The 21,878-nt window shown below is 41.5% G+C and overlaps 1 protein-coding gene across 2 annotated transcripts in view; it reads left to right on the top strand.

The window, feature by feature from the left end:
• The first annotated feature begins 6,912 nt into the window (after window positions 1-6,912).
• Window positions 6,913-21,878, top strand: part of LOC129862723 (metabotropic glutamate receptor 8-like) — a 238,714-nt gene continuing 223,748 nt past the window's right edge. The window contains exons 1-2 of one of the 2 annotated variants that reach the window (XM_055934631.1): window positions 6,913-7,281; window positions 14,566-15,426. In XM_055934631.1, coding sequence (XP_055790606.1) covers window positions 14,893-15,426 — 534 coding nt within the window. In that variant the 5' untranslated portion in view covers window positions 6,913-7,281; window positions 14,566-14,892. The remainder of the gene's footprint in view (window positions 7,282-14,565; window positions 15,427-21,878) is intronic. The other variant, XM_055934632.1, reaches the window with a different exon arrangement.

Here is a 21,878-nt window from a genome sequence, read left to right as displayed (position 1 = left end):
CCTTTCCACAGATCCTGACTTTAGTTTTTGCAAATCTTGTGCAACCCCCCTCTGAATATTTCTACGTAACTGGACATATTACCTAGACACTTTTGGTATGTAGACTGGATATCTGAAAAGAAAAATCAATGCTGGAATGTTCATCACTTTAAGTCAACAACAAAAAAATGCATGATTGGTCACTGATTTATATAAGGGCAACAATAGGAAAATGAAATGTAAATTAATGTAGTTTACACCAATCTTCATGGTATGTTTCTTTGTGTGTGTGTCTAAGGATAGACAATTTTTACTCTGTGCATGCAGATAATACTACACTGAAATTATAGCACCAATACCAGACTGATGTAGTCCTAATTAATAACTAAATATATCATTGAAGACACATGAGGGGTGAGTATTTCATAAAAAAATGACATCATTGCTTTAGTCAGTATATTCACTTTATTGTTGTATAAACTGTCAATTGTAAACAAATGAAAATGGATCAGCTGATTTCGTGGACAATAGTAACACATCAATTAGGCAAATACTGTGTGTAGGTTACACCTGATGTCACTTGTTTAGTGCATTTTCTCAGAATATTATGTTCCCTCATCTTTGTGGAGCAAAGAAATAAAAAATCTTTGACATGAGGTGGCTGATCTCGGGAAAAGTGTTAAAAACATTTACTGTTAATTCTATTGTTATGTAAACCGGTGAAATGGCGATTATGATTGGTGCTCATTTTTGTTGACCTCTTTACCTTTTACTCAGTATTTAAATATGCGTTTCTCAGCTCTAAACTCTAAATTAAGGCAACACCGAAGAGCTATGCTAGAATTGTATCAACGTGATGAGGACGCAGCTGTGCAGCTGGATGAGAGCTACAGCTAGCTTAGAGATAAGTTAAATAAATTAAGGTACAATTGGTGAGCGAACAGGGCTAGCTAGGTAATTGTAGCAATCATTTTAAGTAACCTAGATTTAAGGTTGACCTTTCCAATTTAGCCGAGCTAACGTTACAACAAGGCAGTTCCAACGGCCACTCAGGAGACGCGTGCAGCTTGCTAGTTTATTCTGAAGAATATCTCAAGACCCTGAAGGACCATTGACTAGCTAGCTAACTAAGCAAGTCGTTTTACAATTTAAAAAAAAAACTTTTAGCTGGTTACTGTTTAACTTGACAATGTTAACTTTCTGTCTCCCTTTATTGTTCGTGTTACCTGGACAACTGTAGGGCACATTATTTAGCCATGTAATGTTAATTGGCCAAACTTAAAGTTGTCTGCCAACTTAGCTAACGTTATGTTAGCTAGTCTAACGTTGGCATCCATCAACTAACTTGAAGTCCCTAACATTAACCCTGAAGGCATTATTGACTTATTGACCCATGACAGTTCCTAGGGTCCTTATTAACATAAACCTTAGCCATACTGTTTATCATGATATATCATAGTGTAACGACCCTGTGTTTATAAGCGCGGAAATCGACTCTGCCGCTCGAGCATGCTTTTGCGGCACAGTCGATAGCGCGCCGGACCTCGGGCTAGGAGGTCGAGGGTTCGAGACCTGCTCCCTGCCTGTTTCATTACATTGGTGTCGGAAGTGATCGGACCTCGCATCCACGACAGTGCGGGTGCTTGGCCGGTGAGCGCGTTCCTGTAAGACGTAAAGTCGCAAGCTAGCGCGAGGACGCGCTCTTTGAAAGGAGGGAGTAGTGTAACGACCCTGTGTTTATAAGCGCGGAAATCGACTCTGCCGCTCGAGCATGCTTTTGCGGCACAGTCGATAGCGCGCCGGACCTCGGGCTAGGAGGTCGAGGGTTCGAGACCTGCTCCCTGCCAGTTTCATTACAATATTAAACCATAACTTAAACGTACTTTAATTTCTCATATGATTTTTTTTAGGTAACAGCAACTCACCTTGGCTTTCTACTGGGACCACAAACGCCAACTGGGTTTTTATAGAGACAGATACTTGAGCAAGGTGATCCAGATAATGAGCTGTTCTCTTCAGAGGATTCCACAGGACAACATTTATATGTGGCACCACACGGATCACACAGCAGGTAAGGGGTGCCTTTTAATGGTGATTTGCAAACCACACAGAGGGTAAGAGCACATTTTAATGGCGATTCATAACCTTTTGAGAATTATGGTGTTGTATACAGTTGGTATGAGTACCTTTGCTGCTTGATTCCAGCAATATAGAATTGTAAACATTGTACGACTTCATAAGAAATTAATGTCAAGCCTTAGTCGTCCCAATACATATTTCGGAGATTGGTCTTCAATTGCGGACCTGCACCCTAATTCTCAAAAGGTTATCAGTCACCATAAAAAGGCGTTTTTTACCTTCTGTGTGGTTTGCGAATCACCATTAAAAGGTGCTTTACTTGCTGTGTGATACCACATATCCTCATATGCATGGTGTGATTGGTACAACCTTTTGGACCATTTAATGGGGTGTTTTGATCAGGTGTAGGGTTAGTGTTAGGCTTAATTTGTTGATTCTTGACCTTGCTTTTCAGGCTCAATGCTAATTATTTTAGATATAGCTTGTAGTTAGGAAGGGCAGGAGAGGACAGCTCAAGAAGAAAATTAAGATTGGACAACAAAGGAACAGCTATCGATGACAAATCAGGTTCTAACCATAAGTACAAATCACAAACTGAATTGGTATGTAAGTGTCAAATCAACACTACATATTGTGTATACCATTACCTGTAATCTTTAAAAAAAAATTGAATATCATGATGGGGAAATTCATACGTAATACAATAATTGTGATGAAAGTCTACGGAGCTTTAATTGTGGCATTTCATCAACAGGACTTCTCTCTGCTTCCTGAAAGATGTTGATGACATCACTCACCCTCAAGCTCCACTAGCACATGCGCCACCACATGATAAGATACAGTTGAAGTCGGAAGTTTACATACACCTCAGCCAAATATATTTATACTCAGTTTTCCACAATTCCTGACATTTAATCCAATTAAAAAGTCCATGTTTTAGGTCAGTTAGGACCACTTTATTTTAAGAATGTGAAATGTCAGAAGAATAGTAGAGAAAATGATTTATTTCAGCTTGTATTTCTTACATCACATTCCCAGTGGGTCAGAAGTTCACATGCACTCAATTAGGTTTTGGTACATTGCCTTTAAATTGTTTAACTTGGGTCAAACGTTTCAGGTAGCCTTCCACAAGCTTCCCACAATAATTTGAGTGACTTTTAGCCCATTACTCTTGACAGAGCTGGTGTAACTGAGTCAGGTTTGTAGGCCTCCTTGCTCGCACAAGCTTTTTCAGTTCTGCAAACAAATTTTCAATAGGATTGAGGTCAGGGCTTTGTGATAGCCACTTTGTTGTCCTTAAGCCATTTTGCCACAACCTTGGCAGTATGCTTTGGGTCATTGTCCATTTGGAAGACCCATTTGCGACCAAGCTTTAACTTCCTGACTGATGTCTTGAGACATATGCTCCCTCATGATGCCATCTCTTTTGTGAAGTGCACCAGTCCCTCCTGCAGCAAAGCACCCCCACAACATGATGCTGCCACCCCCGTGCTTCACGGTTGGGATGGTGGTCTTTGGCTTGCAAGCCTCCCACCTTTTTCCTCCAAACATAACGATAGTCATTATGGCCAAACGGTTCAATTTTTGTGTTTCATCAGACCAGAGGACATTTCTCCAAAAAGTACGATCTTTGTCCCCATGTGCAGTTGCAAACCGTAGTATGGCTATTTTATGGCGATTTTGGAGCAGTGACTTCTTCCTTGCTGAGCGGCCTTTCAGGTTATGTCGATATAGGACTAATTTTACTGTGGATATAGATACTTTTGTACCCGTTTCCTCCAGCATCTTCACAAGGTCCTTTGCTGTTCTGGGATTGATTTGCACTTTTCTCACCAACATACGTTCATCTCTAGGACACAAAGCGTCTCCTTCCTGAGTGGTATGACGGCTCCTTGGTCCCATGGTGTTTATACTTGCGTACTATTGTTTGTACAGATGTACGTTCTACCTTCAGGCATTTGGAAATTGCTCCCAAGGATGAACCAGACTTGGAGGTCTACAATTCTTTTCTGAGGTCTTGGCTGATTTCTTTTGATTTTCCCATGATGTCAAGCAAAGAGGCGCTGAATTTGAAGGTAGGCTTTGAAATACATCCACAGGTACACCTCCAATAGGCTAATTGACATCATTTGAGTCAATCAGAAGCTTTTAAAGCCATGACATAATTTTCTGGAATTTTCCAAGCGGTTTAAAGGCAGTCAACTTAGTGTATGTAAACTTCTGACCCGCTGGAATTGTGATGCAGTGAATTTATAAGTGAAATCTGTCTGTAGACAATTGTTGGAAAAATGTGTTGTGTCATGCACAAAGTCCTAACCGACTTGCCAAAACTATAGTTTGTTAACAAGATATTTGTGGAGTGGTTGAAAAACAAGTTTTAATGACTCCAACCTAAGTGTATGTAAACTTCCGACTTCAACTGTATGAAACCCTCACACAATGATATCCCCATAGACACGTAGGGTGGTTTGTGCCCATATTCAGTTTAAATGCACTTCATGGTTGGTAATGGTTATTTAGTTAGAACATTTTATGATCATTTCTGATCAAGTTATTCCACCAACGATTGAGAGAAATCTATCTTATTTGTTAACATTCTAACAATTCTTAATGGAACCTGAAAACTAAGGAAGACTTTACAGAAAATATTGCCTAGTGGCCTGAAGTTTAGAGCCTGCACTGTCTGTAACATCTTTTTAAATACATGACATTGCAGTTTTGTGCTAAAGGTTGTTACACAAGATCATGTTAAATGTAGTGTTGTTAACCTATACCTAATACCATATCTTAATTTGTGTATTGTTGTAAAATAAAGATGCATTTCCTGTCATTTTTGTTCTATAGTCACTAAAACGCCTTCACAATGACAACGATTATTGAATAGGTTACTTAAAAGTGAAAGTATGCAAGCTATCTACTAGGACATAGAACACACATAAACGTAGTGGAACTTGCTATAACTTTGAAATTGCATTATGTGGTTACAAAATGTGGAACTTCATACAATGGGCATTTAACCAGACAAAGCTGAATGGTACAGTTCAATTCTTGTCAAATCCGTGTGGTTTATATTAAAATATATCTGTATTGTTTTCAGCAGTAGTAGCAGTACTTATTCAATTCATGAGAAGGTGTTACAGCAGGGCGCACGCATTGGTCCGCATATTGACATGCCGAAGTTCCTCCACTGAAGGTGAGACCTCCACCTAGCATCGCAGCTTGCCGCTCAAGAAATGGTAGTGGTCCGATTGCCAGTCTGCCGCCGGAGGCCCGACCACGGCAAGCCGCAGACGGCGTGCCACCCAAAAATACGCTGGCGGACCAACAGGTCATTGTTAGCAGGGATATATACTTTTTTTTGGCTGAAATGTCGTGGAATCAACATTGATTCACTCAGTTTTTGCCCAGTGGGTTGAGACCATTCACATTTTCACTTTCATCAATGTGGCCCATTTGACCTATAATGCACAGCAAATACAAATGGCAGTAATTATTTCTTGTAAAATGTACACAGACAGTTTTCGAAATAGGAAGCAGGTAGTCCAGAAAAAATATATAGAATTGTCTGCCTGCATCCAGGCCTGTTTCCTCAAAGGCACCTGCGCAAGCCAGCTATGTTCACAGTCATTGCAACACATTGTATTCCTTATATAATAACCACAGACCTTGGCCTACTGTATAACCATACAATAATCAGGATGTGGCCTTATTTTTCTACTTCAGGTGTTGGGTTTGCGTTGATATTTTACCTAGACAAGCTCTGCTACACTTGACTAGACTATTTTACACGCACACGATGGCGCAATGGGACTGCATTTCCTAACGGTGTCGTCAACGAAAACTCCCGTTTCAACATCCACTGTGCAAATGTTTCCCCACTGGGAATATTGCTTGATGTAGAGCCGTAGGATTTTATCCTACTTATACAAATACATTTCCGTTTGTCTCTAAGAGTGTGAGTAAGAAATATGGTTGTTTTCTCTTAGTATTTCCGAACTAATGTTGAATGATCTGAATCACTTCCCATGTATAATTCGCAAGCATCTTTGATGTAGTTTATAATATTCTAGCCTGTAACGGTAGTCTTTGAAGGTAATGTCCTTTGAAAACTACAGATAAGACTAGCCTTGGCTACATCGTCTTTATGTAGGCTGTCATGGTGGGGACCCACAAGTAGGCTATCAATGCCTTACAATTGCCCGTTTGAAATCGTCACACAAAATAAAATCGGCTGCTGGCTGAAACCTGGTCTCAGAGCAGTTTGTATTATTATGTACGTAAACCTGAACATTCTAAATGGCTGTTTCTGTTACGTTTCATATGGTATGTATTGATTTGTGGATGTCCACCACCTACTTCTTATATATTATGCATTAAAATTCGTATTATATGTTACAAATTTGAAAGTTTTGTGCAATATGTCATGAATTTGAAAATGTATGATGTACAAATTCTAGCTAGGTGGCTAGCTGGCAAACGTTAGCTAGGCTTGGGGTTAAGGTTAGGGTTAAGTTTATGAGTTAGGTTAAAGAGTTAGGGTTAGAGGAAGGGTTAACTAAAATGATTGGGTTTAGGGGAAGGGTTAGCTAAAGGGGTTAAGGTTAGGGGAAGGGTTAACTAACAAGCTAAGTAGTTTCAAGGTAGCTAAAAAGCTAAAGTTGTCCATGATGAGATTCAAACTCTCACCTTCTGGGTTGCTAGACTTTGTGTTGTACGCCAACCCATACAACCCAACCAACCATCCCACTTTTATTTTTTCCTTAAGGAACCATCTGTCTTATGTAACATATCATATTTAGCTATTTATGTTGACTATGTTACGTATAGTGTATGAGACCAGCCTGGCTATGCATGGCTTGAGGGAAGGAACATGCCACCATGCACTTTTGGACTAGACAAACACTCTGAGCATGAATTATATGAATTCGTCCTAAATAGTCCCTGCACACGTTTTCATGTGTGAACATGGGTTATGGTGATTTGAAACAGTCAATTGAAATAAACTGCTCAGTATGTACAGCAACAACTAACAAACATCAGAGAAGCATTAGGTAGCACACAGTTGGAAAACCAATAACCGTCGTGTGGGAGTAATGGGTGATTCCACGAGACAAGAAACGCGCTCGCGCTTCCTGTGGTGTTCTTCCAACACTATGAGCACAAGCTTGCGTCGCATTGATTCTGTAGTGAGAGCGCGAAGGACCTGATCTCAGTAACCCGCAGGTAAGTCCTACTTAATTGTTAAATTTCTAATAACTATTTATTCTGCGATATGAATCTTGTTCTTTATTAGTGTTTCGATTTTTTGTTTTTATCTTTTACTTCAGTGATAGCCCACAGACTTGAAATTGAGAATATCAGTTTTCGATACACTCACGCTTCCAGTCATTCACCCAAAGTCACATTTTGACCTGTTAACACAGGGAATGCTTGTGATATGTCTTTCTGGTAGATACTCAAAAACATGGTCAAAAAAGTGGCCCCATTTAAAGGAAACACTGATACAAAAAATTGCATGTTAATTTTGTGTCGTTATGCATGTTTCCAGCGCATTTCTGTCATCATCAACAGAGTCCAAATCGATCGAAAGGGAGAGAGAGTAAAACTTAAGAAATGTAAAATGCAAACCACTGAATATACTATCTGATAAAACAATCCCAGAGTGACATTCTCGCCTTTCAATCATCATGCTCATTGATCATATTGCACTTTCATCACAAGTGTATATTTGTTTTATTTTGAAAATAGGGGGGATTAATCAAGTCTTGAACGATAAAAATGAATTGATTTTGATAACTTTATAAAATCCATTAATTTAGGAAACTTTAGGCCTATTAAGTACAAAAACTATTATGTCTACATTTGATTGATATAGCTTTTTTTCAGTGATGGGTAAATGAGCAGGGGCACACTGCAGTTTCACAGCCCATCAAGGTCTGAGCAATGATTCAAATAACTTCCTACAATTCTAAAAACAATTCCATGGGGAAAATAGAAAAATTAGACTTTTATAGCTAATCTCATGCTATTCTACACCTTTTGCCATGAGGCTGAGACAAAATGTTGCTGTTGATTCAACCAGTGTGTTGAATCAAAGTGGGAGGAGTCTGCTTAATCATCACTTGTGGGTCAAATCTTCAAATCAAAGCCTTTTAACATTTTGACTGGCTGTTGCAAAGTTGTTGCTTTATGTGTAGTCATTTAAAGATAATATATGCTCTGCGCTTAGATATTGTAGTTGATGAGTGGGTCCCAATTGTTGGGTTGAAGAAAACGTTATGGACTCGCCGGGTAATGAGTTGATGCTGCATGCCATTACAGTAGTCTACAAATAAGCCTGTTGGTATATAGCAGTGTTACTCACCATTTTTTGGTAAGGGGGGCACTTTGGTTTGAGACAATCATTCAGAGGGCCGCACAGATCTTTCATTTCTTGTACTTTTTCTTCCAATATTATCAATTATCAATTGAGAGCAAATTCATAGCAAAAGAGCACATGCAATTGATTTGCTGTACAGCACATCACAAATATATACATACACTCATCAAATAGGCTACATCACATGTATAAGACCCATATTAAGGGTTACCTCGGTAGTTGGATGAGCAAAAATGTCCCTTCTGCTCCTTGATTGAATTAATTCAAAATGTATAATCTGTTGTTGCTATCCTTGTGAGGCAATCCAGGTGTGCATTGGTATGTCTGTTTCTCCTTTTTGTTTCACACTGTTCATTGTTGAGTCCCCTCTCCTTCCCTCGCAAGTTTGTGGCGCCGTCAGTGAACACAGATGCCAGATTTGACCAGTCAATATTATTATCAGCAAAAAAGGTAACAAGGGCTTTCAGAATATCCTCTCCTCGTGTTTGTTCCTGAAGGGGTAGTAAACATAAAATTTCCTCTCTGAACGACTCGTTTTGAGGGAACACATAATTGGGCAATGTCACTTACATCAGTGCTTTCGTCAAGCGCAATACTAAAACACGGCGCCACAATATGTCAATAATCAGTTGCTTAGCGATGTCCTCGCCGATGTCTTCTATGCGTCTTGTTATGGTCGAGTCTGAGAGTTGCAGTCCTTTAATTAATTTGCTTTCAAATAGTTTCCTTGTTTGTGAAATCAGCATACAATATTTCCGCTGAGGCCAAAAAACATTATTTGACAGTCTCCGCGTCTGTGAAGGCCTTCTTGTTTCTTGCGAGTATCCAAGCAATCTTATAGGTTGCTTCTGTCATTTTCTCTGCAACAGTGTTAGATCTGTCCATCATTTGTTGTTGTCCTTTGAGTTGGATATGTTTTGTCAAAGTGGGCATGGTGTGACTGGAAACGTTGCTCTAAATTTACTTGTTTAAAAAAATTGATTACCTTCTGGCAAATAAGACAAAGTGAACTAGTCCCATTATGCATTCTAAAAATTACTTGTCTGTACATTTCTCTTGGAACTTTCTGTGCTCTTCTTGAATCGAACGTATCCTTCTCTTAACTACCGGAGCTACGTTAGCTAGCTGCATTTCCCAGCCGCCATCTTCCTGATTTTCCTGGTTCTCCGGTGGTTGTTCGTTCATAGCTGTCAAGTTGTTTTCCAGCTCTTCCCCCTCATTTTCATTGTCAGTAGATTTATATTTATTTTTTACAATAAATCGATCCATGTCTACCAGACTGCAAAATTAGCTAGTAGCAAACTAATATGTATTGGTCGCTGTAGCTGAGCAGTTGCGTTCTATTTCGGCAAACGTTCTATTTCGGCATTTCTGTTCAACAGCAGCGCTATACTGCCATCTATCTGCCGTCCAGGGAACAATAGATACATTAAATGAAGTGATTCAGGCCTGCATTAAACACATTGAATTGAAATTGTATCAATTGTATCATTGTTATGTATTATGAATGGAAAAAAGACAATCACTGTGAGCCACAAATGCGTCCCGCTGGCCGAGCAATGAGTACCACTGGTATATAGCCTGCCGTGCCAACCTCTTAGATGTTATGTTAAGTCCCCCATTTAGGACTTTGAGTGGTTCTGGACCGGTTCCGACTGACCTTTTGGTGTACAAAGCGCTCTGTAAACATTGCAGTGCCTTATAGTGCCAGCAAGCCCCATCTGTCTGCTTTCTGCTACCACTCTGTCAGTGGAGCTGACTTGAAGGGTTTTCCCCCCACATTTGCATAGGCCAGAAAATGTGACACGTCACTCCCTTTCCAGACAAAGAATAGATTTCATCTCCCTCTGAAGGACGGAGCCCAGCCTTGGAGATAGCACATTAAAGGGGACAGTCTAACCAATCCACCAGTTGTGATATTTTCAGCCAGATTTTAAGCTCTCAACATGATTTAATTTTTTTTTTGTAGCATTGAAACATGACCACTGCCTCTCGGTCAAACAGGGACAAAATCACTATGTGTAAAGCTGAACTTGTAATGAGTCTGCAGACATTCAAGTGTTCTCTTTGTGTCACTCAGAGGAGGCTTGGCATAAAATCCTCTGTCATCAGTTATATGAAATGGGGTCAAATTTGTACTGTCACTAAATATGATCATATTTTACAGTTATAATAAAGGTGAAATATTATAGTAAGTTGTTTATAATTTGATTGTTACTATATTTAGAAAGCATTTGTCCTTTACCCCAGAAAGCATTTGTCATTTACCCCACTTTTGTTGAATAGGAAAACAATCATATGTAATATTTTAATAATATTTGTACTATGTACTTGAGCTCGTGTCCTCAAAATTGAGTACGTCAGCAATTTATCAAACTTTTTTTTTTACAGGTAGAACTATGCAGCATTACTAGTTATTGTTGCTCGTGATTTCTTTTACTTTTGGGTATTATTTAGGAGAAAATCTACTTTTCCATTATATTCAAAAGTTCTAGGTCAAGAAATGTATCACATTTTCTCAATACTCAGTCAGAATATCCATTATAAATTAGTCGGCTACTAGCATAGAACAATACCTTTTGTGAGGCTAGAACAACTCAAACGTTTATAATGGAAATGTTCGCATGCACATCAGGAGTTTAGGAGGTGGTTAATCATTTTGCGTCGTTCACCACAGAAGGGAACGTGCAGCACAGGTGCATGCATTCTTAGGCCTACTCATGCTATGCTACAAATGGTTGTTATCGGCATGCTTCATTTGTGCAGTGATGGGTTCTTTTAAAGAGTTGTAGATCAATTGTTTTGTAACTGTAACAAACATTGTTGTTTGGTATTTTGTACATTTGGTACAAAGTATTTAGACCAATGTAGGAGTGCACAATGCACATCTTGCACATTTTTCACTCATTGCCATGTTAATCTTTGGGATGAGAGTGCCTGGCTGGAGAGGACACACACTGTTTTCCCAGGTAGCTATCAGTATCTGGTTAAAAGGTAAGACCGATCAGAGTAAGGGCCGGAGGTTTCCGACAGCTATGTCACACAAGTGTAATGTGCACATGGAGCCTCGATTGATCAGGCGCAACATTGTTATGATTCTGTAATCAGGAGGGGCACTCTAAAGAGAATTGTCATTTGTACCAAAAAGTATTCTGAGTCGTAAATAAGTGTGGATAATGAGTTTTTATGTAGGCAACAATGAAAGAAAAGACAGTAAGCCAACCTCTCTGTTCCGGAAGAAAGGACGGGCATCTTTTCATTTTACAGGCTAGCAGCCAGCGTGCGCACACACACACACACTGTTTCTATCATTGTAATCGATGCTAGTGTGCGACATTATATCTGTAAGGCTGTAGGGTATGTTGCTGTGTCGATTCTTATGTAGCTTACTGTATATCTATGGATTGTGTAAAAAAACGTCACAGCAATTTAAATTCACATCAGGGTAAGGATAAGAGTCATTACAAATGCAATAGCTTGCTACATGATAATACAATTCTTTGATGTTTTTATCAAGCACAGTCTCAGCTTTGTAGACAGAGTTTTTGCAGATGTGCGTATGTTTGAAGAGTTCACAGTTTTCAAGGGGAGATTCCTTGCTGTGTCATGTGGATGTTTGTTGTGTCTGCCCCTGTGTGTGTGCCTGTGCATGTGTGCCTGTGCATGGGTGCATGCTTACGTGCAGAGGTATTAAAATCCTTCCCTGGAGGTCTGGCATACTGCTGGTTTTCTATTCTACCTAATAATTCATTGTATCCACTTGGTGTCCCAGGTTTAAAACAGTCCCTGATTAGAGGGTAAGAATGAAAAAAGCATTAGAACTGACTTCGACGTCCAGATTTGAATTTGATGCCTTTAGTGTGTTGTGTGCACATACACCACATGACCAAAAGTTTGTGGACACCTGCTCGTCTAACATCTCATTCCAAAATCATGGGCATTAATATGGAGTTGGTTCCTCCTTTGCTGCTATAACAGCCTCCACTCTTCTGGGAAGGTGTTCCACTAGATTTTGGAACATTGCTGCGGGAACTTGCTTCCATTCAGCCACGAGCATTAGTGTGGTCGGGCACTGATGTTGGGCGATTAGGCCTGGATTGCAGGCGGCGTTCCAATTCATCCCAAAGGTGTTAGATGGGGTTGAGGTCAGGGTCTGTGCAGGCCAGTCAAGTTATTCTACACTGATCTCGACAAACCATTTCTGTATGGTCCTCGCTTTGTGCACGGTGGCATTGTCATGCTGAAACAGGAAAGGGCCTTCCCCAAACTGTTCCCATTAAGTTGGAAGCACATAATTATTTAGAATGTCATTGAATGTTGTAGCGTTAATATTTCCCTTTACTGGAACTAAGGGGCCTAGCCCAAACCATGAAAAACAGCCCCAGACCATTATTCCTCCTCCACCAAACTTTACAGTTGGCACTATGCATTGGGGCAGGTCGCGTTCTCCTGGCATCCACCAAACCCAGATTTGTCCGTCGGAATGCCAGATGGTGAAGTGTGATTCATCACTTCAGAGAACGCATTTCTACTGCTTTACACCACTCCCGCCGACACTTGGCATTGCACATGGTAATCTTAGGCTTGTGTGCGGCTGCTCGGACATGGGAACCCATTTCATGAAGCTCCTGAAAACAGTTATTGTGCTGACATTGCTTCCAGATACAGTTTGGAACTCTGTAGTGAGTGTTGCAACTGAGGGCAGACGATTTTTACCCGCTACATGCTTCAGCGCTCTGTGAGCTTATGTGGCCTACCACTTCGTGGTTGGGCTGTTATTGCTCCTAGACTTTTCCACTTCACAATAACAGTACTTACAGTTGAACGGGGCAGCTCTAGCAGAGCAGAAATTTGACGAACGGACTTGTTGGGAACGTCACTGAGCTCTTCAGGAAGGCCATTCTACTGCCAATCTTTTCCTATGGAGATTGCATGGCTGTGTGCTCAATTTTATAGACCTGTCAGCAATAGGTGTGGCTGAAATAGCCAAATCCACTAATTTGAAGGGGTGTCCACATACTTTTGTGTATATATAGTGTATGTGTTTGAGAAAGAGCGAGGAGAAACAGCATATGTGACTTTGTGTGTGGTCGTATGCCTTTCTTATAGAGTGGAGTCCGAAATTATTGGATCCCTTGATACAGATGAGCAAAAAAATATTATAAAATAAATAGTACAAATACTGAGCTATGCTCCAATTATTACAATTATTTTATACTAATACAATTGCTCAGAGATAGAGATTTTGTTTAACAAGTAAACCACCATTGGTGTGCGTGGCCAAAGAGCTCTATTTTCATGTCATCTGACCATAGCACCGCCTGGAGTTTGCTAAACGGCATTGGCACTTGGATTGGAACCGGTGTTATGGTCATATGACATGAAAATAGAGTTTTTGGCCACGTACACCAATGGTGGGTTTGGTCTTAGAAAGAACAATGCTCATGCAGAAAATACCTAAACAATACTGTAAAATATGTTTGATAATATGGGGTATTTTTCTTTCACTGGTCCTGGGGCCCTTGTTAAGGTCAATGGCATCATGAACTTTACAGAGTACCAGAATATTCTAGACAAAAACCTGGTTGCCTCTGCCAGGAGTCTTAGCTGCAAGTGGATCTTCAAGCAAGATAATATCCCCAAGCACACGTTTAAATCCTCAAAGAAAAATCAACATTTTGCAGTGGCCATCTCAGTCTCCGGACTGGAACCTTATTTAAAAACATGTGGTTTGAAATAAAGAGTGCAGTCCATAAACTCAGTTTAAGGATATCAAGGATCGAGAAATATTTTGTATGGAGGAATGGTCTAAGATCCCTCCCAATGTGTTCTCCAATCGCATAAAACATTTTAGAAAGAGGCTCAGTGGCGATATCTTGCAAGGGGAGGGTGCTGGAGTATTGAAAAATCTTTCTCCGGGCCATTGTATTAGTATAAGATAATACAATTGTTGCATTTTTTTTGCATACATTTACATTTATTTCATTCAGTCTTCTTTATCAAGGGATCCAGTAATTCCGGACCTCTCTGTATATGTTTAATGACTTACGTGTCTGTGTCTAATAGAGCTCAACCCTACATTGTGTAACAGATTAATTGTATTTCCCTTTGTCTCACATCACAAACAGGGTCTTTTGAGAATGTGATGCCAAGGATTGAAGAGAGAGATCACCACTGTCCAGCCAGTGTGAGAAACTCAGCCTCTCTTCTCTCCAGCTCCCTTATATCACTCAAACTACACCCCCTTCCCAGTGATGCCAGGAACATGCATCAGCAGCTCTTTGAAACCAAGAGGTAATCATTCCTAACCCTACCCTGATTTAGAGAGGGGCACCCATGTTACGCCCCACCCTGTGCACCCACCACCACCCACCAGCTGCCTGCTGCGCCGATCTTCCAGTGCTACACCATCCCTCCCCTGACCCACTATCCCACTCACCCGCACTGCTACCACCATGGCCAGGGAGTCCAAACACCCCTCCCTCTCCCATTACTGCTTCCTCTTCCTACTGACTACCAAATGCTACTGGCTGTTGGTGTCTGCCACTCAGAAGGTCTCGGACCCGCAGCTGCCTCTGCAGGAGTATGCCCACTCTATCCGGCTGGACGGTGACATCATGCTGGGTGGCCTATTCCCTGTGCACTCCCGTGGCGAGAGAGGAGTGCCCTGCGGGGAGCTGAAGAAGGAGAAGGGCATTCATAGGCTGGAGGCCATGCTGTTTGCCATTGACCTGATCAACAAGGACCCAGAGCTGCTACCGAACGTGACCCTGGGGGCGCGCATCCTGGACACGTGTTCCAGAGACACCTATGCCCTGGAGCAGTCACTGACCTTCGTCCAGGCACTCATCGAGAGGGATGGCTCGGACGTGCGCTGCGCCAACGGGGACGCACCCATCTTTGCCAAGCCGGATAAGGTGGTGGGGGTCATAGGGGCAGCGGCTAGCTCGGTGTCCATCATGGTGGCCAACATCCTGCGGCTCTTCAAGGTGAGGATTCTGTTTCCGCTATTTGAAAATGGGATTGTTTTTATTTTTCCATAGTCCTTGTTCTCAATATTATTTAAGCTTAGGTTTGACTCAGGCTAAGATCTAGCCTACTCTGAAGGCTGTGAAAAGGTCAAAGATTTATGACGAGTCATCCCTTCAAGGTTCAGTTGGTTAGCGTAGCAGGCTTTGTTCCGCTGTCTTGGACATTAGAATGCAGATGAGGCTTCCATAGGCTTTGGCTTGGTGGGGTGTCATCATAAAAACATTATGCAACGGCCTTTATTTAGATAACTATTTTCCTCTCCCAAGCTAGTGGTTGGGCTTTTGTTAAAAATTGAGAGATTTTTTTAGACTCAACCATCATCATCCTGTCATGTTGCCAATGGGTATTAGCAAGGTTATGATTTGTCAATATTGCTCTGGCATTGAGACGTTTGGCCTGTGTGCTTGGCATGTTCGCTATTGAAGCAGATAAAGCTCAATTACCCGATACCCCATTAGAATATAGTCAGCGTTATTAAAATATGTTTCACTTCTAACTCCAGAGGGCTGGAAACTATCATTGGTAGCTTATAACGGTTCTTGCATGCCAATCATGTCTGAATGTCAGCAGCTGACCAGTGGTAGACACACGAAAAGGTCAAACCAGTGATGCGAAACGACTGACTACGATATGGAGTTTTGGTTCCCAGATGGAAGTGAATGAGATGTACTTTAGCCCATAGTTGTTGAATATGTAGTGTCAGCCTGACAAGGTGTATTGTTCTCAATAGCTATGTATTAGTCCCATTCTTTTGTCTGGGCTAATCAAGTGAACTGTCCAAAAGGAAACATATATACTATGCCCAATGTTTCTGTGATTTAATTGACCTTGATCGTGATATTGCAGCATATTGCTCTCAAAGCAGCTTCATCTTTTGTCTCCCTTCTTTGTAATACAGAAAGCAACTGCTCTGGATCTAAAAATACAATGTGGGAAATGTGATAGACCGGCACTGAAAGGTTGCATTAATCTAATACAGCCAATATCCTTTTCATGGTCAGCACAGATATTACTTACCCAACATGGAGGAGAGTATACATATTTAGTGATCTGCTTGAGGAGAAAAGGGGAAAGTGGAGAATGACCGCGACAGGTTAAATCTCCAGCCTAAAGCGGTGGCATGAGCAATGTCTTGACTGTGAATTACATACTGATGGAATAGCAGGTAGCATCAGAGGTCAGAACAAGGGAGAGGAACGGCCTGACGGGCTGATAGGTGCTGCCCTAACAAAGTGGATAATGTAAACTATCTGCTCGGTGCAGTACATTATGTGAACCACAACCCATTGTTTTGAACACAATTCAATTATTTCACCCAGTTCTTAGTTCAGACCTCCCCTCACCCACCCCTCTCCATTGGACACCTCCCGGTGACAATGCAAGTCTCAGAAAAAACAACATATCAATGTCTGGTGAAGGATACATCCTGGACACTAAAGCTCTGATTTTACACTCCATTGACTCCACAGGAGGCTGCTGAGGGGAGGAGGATGGCTCATACGAATGGCTGGAATGGAGTGGAAGAGATGCGTTTGATACCATTCCATTTATTCCGTTCCAGCCATTACTATGAGCCCGTCCTTCCCAATTAAGGAGCAACCAGTCACCTGGGATTGACTCCCATAAACAGACTGTGCTTTCGTCACTATCGATCCATGTGCTGAGGGGCTGGCCCAATTACAGTCTTAGTAATGGAGTGGATATGCAGAGCTTCATCCTCAAGACGAGAGGAACTCTGAATTGTTTTCCCCTAAGTGCTGCTCCGTGATCAGCTTTCTCTTTCACCCAATCCCAACCTTTACAAATTGGGGTTAGTGGTGATGTAGTTGCAGTTTAAATTGATGTCGACCTCGGGGAGATCCCATCGACCTGTCATTCCAAACTGGGTTTCCTCAATCAAGTTCCAAGTCACAACCAGTCTGTGCAGGATAAAACCATGTTTGAAGTTCGAAATGGCTCCCTATAGAGTTACAAAATCCAATAATTCCCATCCAAAGTGTACAAAACCATATGGATTTGATCATCCATAGTTTACACACATTCAGTATTACTGTGCACTATATTTGTGTAATTTGGTGTAATTAGATTTTGGGACAGCAGTGTTAGAAACTGACTAATTGACATGAGAAGTAGTTTGGGGGTGGGGGTGCTGCGATTGTTTTCCAGTTTCTTGAAATACAACTTATTTCTATATGAATTCTGATATGGTCTATTCATTCCTTTTCCATTTTAGTAGACCCTCTTATACAGAGCAACTTACAGTAGTGAGTGCATACATTTTCATACTGGTCCCTTGTGGGAATCAAACCTACACCCTCATGATCTACCAATTGAGCCACATCATCACAAACCACTTGATGTCTCAATGTACTCAATTACTGTATTGTGCATTGTTTTTTTACAGCTAAAAACCTAGATTTTATTTTTATTTCACCTTTATTTAACCAGGTAGGCTAGTTGAGAGCAAGTTCTCATTTGCGACCTGGCCAAGATAAAGCAAAGCAGTTAGAGACATACAACAACACAGAGTTACACATGGAATAAACAAACATACAGTCAATAATACAGTAGAAAAAGTCTATATACAGTATGTGCAAATGAGGTAGGATAAGGGAGGTAAGGCAATACAAAGGCCATGGTGGCGAAGTAATTACAATATAGCAAATAAACACTGGAATGGTAGATGTGCAGAAGATGAATGTGCAAGTAGAGATACTGGGGTGCAAAGGAGAAAGATAAATAAATACAGTACGGGGATGAGGTAGTTGGATGGGCTATTTACATATGGGTTATATACAGGTGGAGTGATCTGTGAGCTGCTCTGACAGCTGGTGCTTTAAGCTAGTGAGGGAGATATGAGTCTCCAGCTTCAGTGATTTTTGCAGTTCGTTCCAGTCATTTGCAGCAGAGAACTGGAAGGGAAGGCGGCCAAAGGAAGAATTGGCTTTGGGGGTGACCAGTGTGATATACCTGTTAGAGCGGGTGCTACAGGTGGGTGCCGCTATGGTGACCAGTGAGCTGAGATAAGGCGGGGCTTTACCTAGCAGAGACTTGTAGATGACCTGGAGCCAGAGGGTTTGGCGACGAGTATGAAGCAAGGGCCAGCCAACGAGAGTGTATAGGTCGCAGTGGTGGGTAGTATATGGGGCTTTGGAAAAAAAACAGATGGCACTGTGATAGACTGCATCCAATTTGTTGAGTAGAGTGTTGGAGGCTATTTTGTAAATGACATCGTCGAGGTTCGGTAGGATGGTCAGTTTTACGAGGGTATGTTTGGCAGCATGAGTGAAGGATGCTTTGTTGCGAAATAGGAAGCCGATTCTAGATTTAATTTTGGATTGGAGATGCTTAATGTGAGTCTGGAAGGAGAGTTTACAGTCTAACCAGACACCTAGGTATTTGTAGTTGTCCACATATTCTAAGTCAGAACCATCCAGAGTAGTAATGCTGGACGGGCGGGCAGGTGCGGGCAGCGATCGGTTGAAGAGCATGCATTTAGTTTTACTTGCATTTAAGAGCAGTTGGAGGCCACAGAAGGAGAGTTGACTGGCATTGAAGCTCGTCTGGAGGTTAGTTAACACAGTGTCCAAAGAAGGGCCAGAGGTATGCAGAATGGTGTCGTCTGCGTAGAGGTGGATCAGAGAATCATCAGCAGCAAGAGCGAAATTGATGTACACAGAGAAGAGAGTCAGCCCGAGAATTGAACCCTGTGGCACCCCATAGAGACTGCCAGAGGTCCGGACAACAGGCCCTCTGATTTGACACACTGAACTCTATCAGAGAAGTAGTTGGTGAACCTTGAGCGTGGCTGAGGTGCACCCATGACCATCTCTGAAACCAGATTGCATAGCGGAGAAGGTACGGTGGGATTCGAAATGGTCGGCAATCTCTATGTTAACTTGGCTTTCTAAGACCTTAGAAAGGCAGGGTAGGATAGATATAGGTCTGTAGCAGTTTGGGTCTAGAGTGTCTCTCCCTTTGAAGAGGGGGATGACCGCGGCAGCTTTCCAATCTTTGGGAATCTCAGACGATACGAAAGAGAGGTTGAACAGGCTAGTAATAGGGGTTGCAACAATTTCGGCAGATCATTTTAGAAAGAGAGGGTCCAGATTGTCTAGCCCGGCTGATTTGTAGGGGTCCAGATTTTGCAGCTCTTTCAGAACATCAGCTATCTAGATTTGAGTGAAGGAGAAATGGGGAAGGCTTGGGCGAGTTGCTGTGGGGGGTGGAGGGCTGTTGATCGGGGTAGGGGTAGCCAGGTGGAAAGCATGACCAGCCGTAGAAAAATGCTTATTGAAATTCTCAATTATAGTGGATTTATCGGTGGAGACAGTGTTTCCTAGCCTCAGTGCAGTGGGCAGCTGGGAGGAGGTGCTCTTATTCTCCATGGACTTTACAGTGTACCAGAACCTTTTTGAGTTTGTTCTACAGGATGCACATTTCTGCTTGAAAAAGCTAGCCTTAGCTTAGCTGGTTCCTAACTTCCCTGAAAAGTTGCATATCACGAGGGCTATTAGATGCTAATGCAGAACGCCACAGGATGTTTTTGTGCTGGTCAAGGACAGTCAGGTCTGGAGAGAACCAAGGGCTATATCTGTTCCTGGTACTAGATTTTTTGAATGGGGCATGCTTATTTAAGATGGTGAGGAAGGCACTTTTAAAGAATAACCAGGCATCCACTATTGATGGGATGAGATCAATATCCTTCCAGGATACCCGGGCCAGGTCGATTAGAAAGGCCTGCTCGCTGAAGTGTTTTAACCTGTCAACAGCCAATAAAATTGCAGGGCGCCAAATACAAAACAACAGAATTCTCATAAATGAAATTTCTCAAACATACAAGTATTAGGCACCATTTTAAATAGAACATTCTCGTTAATCCAGCCACAGTGTCTGATTTCAAAAATGCTTTACAGCATAAGCTCCACAAACGATTATGTTAGGTCACCACCAAGTCACAGATAAACCCAGACATTTTTCCCGCCAAAGAGAGGCGTCACAAAAAGCACAAATATAAATAAAATGAATCACTAACCTTTGATTATCTTCATCAGATGACACTCATAGGACTTCATGTTACACAATACATGTATGTTTTGTTCGGTAAAGTTCATATTTATATCCAAAAATCTTATTTTACATTGGCGTGTTAGATTCAGTAGTTCCACAACATGCAGTGATATTGCAGAGAGCCACATGAATTCACAGAAATACTCAAAATGAATGTTAAATAAATTAAAATACAGCTATCATACATGAAACTTTAGATACACTTCTCCTTAATGCATCCGCTGTGTCAGATTTCGAAAAACCTTACGGAAAAAGCATAATCTGAGAACGGAGCTCAGAGCCCAAACCAGCCAGAGCCATGTTGGGTAGTCAACATTATTCATATTATTCATATATAAATATTCACTTACCTTTGATGATCTTCATCAGAATGCACTCCCAGGAATTTCAGTTCCACAATAAATGCTTGTTTTGTTCGATAATGTCCATTTATGTCCAATAGATTATTTTGTTAGGGCGTTTGGTAAGTTGTCCGTTCGGACGAAACGTTATATTACAGGTCGAAGAAACTTGTCAAACTAAGTATAGAATCAATCTTTAGGATGTTTTTATCATAAAAGTTCAATACTCTTCCAACCGGAGAATTCCATTGTCTGTAGAATTGCACTGGAACGAGAGCAACCTCTCAAGTGAAAGCGCATGACTGAGAACGAGGCTGTAGGCAGACCCCTTAGTAAAACAGTTTCCATCCGGCCCCCCTTCACATGAGCAGCCTGAAACCACGTTCTAAAGACTGTTGACATCTAGTGGAAGCCATAGGAAGTGAAAAATAACCCATATCCCACTGTGTGGGGGATAGGGGTGAGTTCAAAAACTACAAACCTCAGATTTCCCACTTCCTGTTTGGATTTTGTCTCAGGTTTTTCCCTGCCATATGAGTTCTGTTATACTCACAGACATCATTCAAACAGTTTTAGAAACTTCATACTGTTGTCTATTCAATACTAATAATACTATGCATATATTAGCATCTGGGACTGAATAGGAGGCGGTTCACTCTGGGCATGCTATTCATCCAAAATTGAAAATGCTGCCCCCTATCCCAAACAATTGATCGCGATGAGCGGTGCTCGTTTGACCGCAGACACATTACAGATGCAGGCAATGAGGCAGTGATCGCTGAGATCTTGGTTGAAAACAGCAGAGGTGTATTTGGAGTGCAAGGTGGTTAGAATGATATCTATGAGGGTGCCCGTGTTTACGGATTTGGGGTTGTACCTGGTGGGTTCATTGATAATTTGTGTGAGATTGAGGGCATCAAGCTTAGATTGTAGGATGGCCGGGGTGTTAATTATGTCCCAGTTTAGGACATGGATGAAAAGCATACCCAAATTCAACT

This window comes from Salvelinus fontinalis, chromosome 9 (assembly GCF_029448725.1).
Source record: "Salvelinus fontinalis isolate EN_2023a chromosome 9, ASM2944872v1, whole genome shotgun sequence".
In the NCBI taxonomy this organism is placed as follows: Eukaryota; Metazoa; Chordata; class Actinopteri; order Salmoniformes; family Salmonidae; genus Salvelinus; species Salvelinus fontinalis.
Note: the sequence above shows the minus strand (reverse complement) of the source record. Positions and strands in the feature narration are given on the sequence as shown.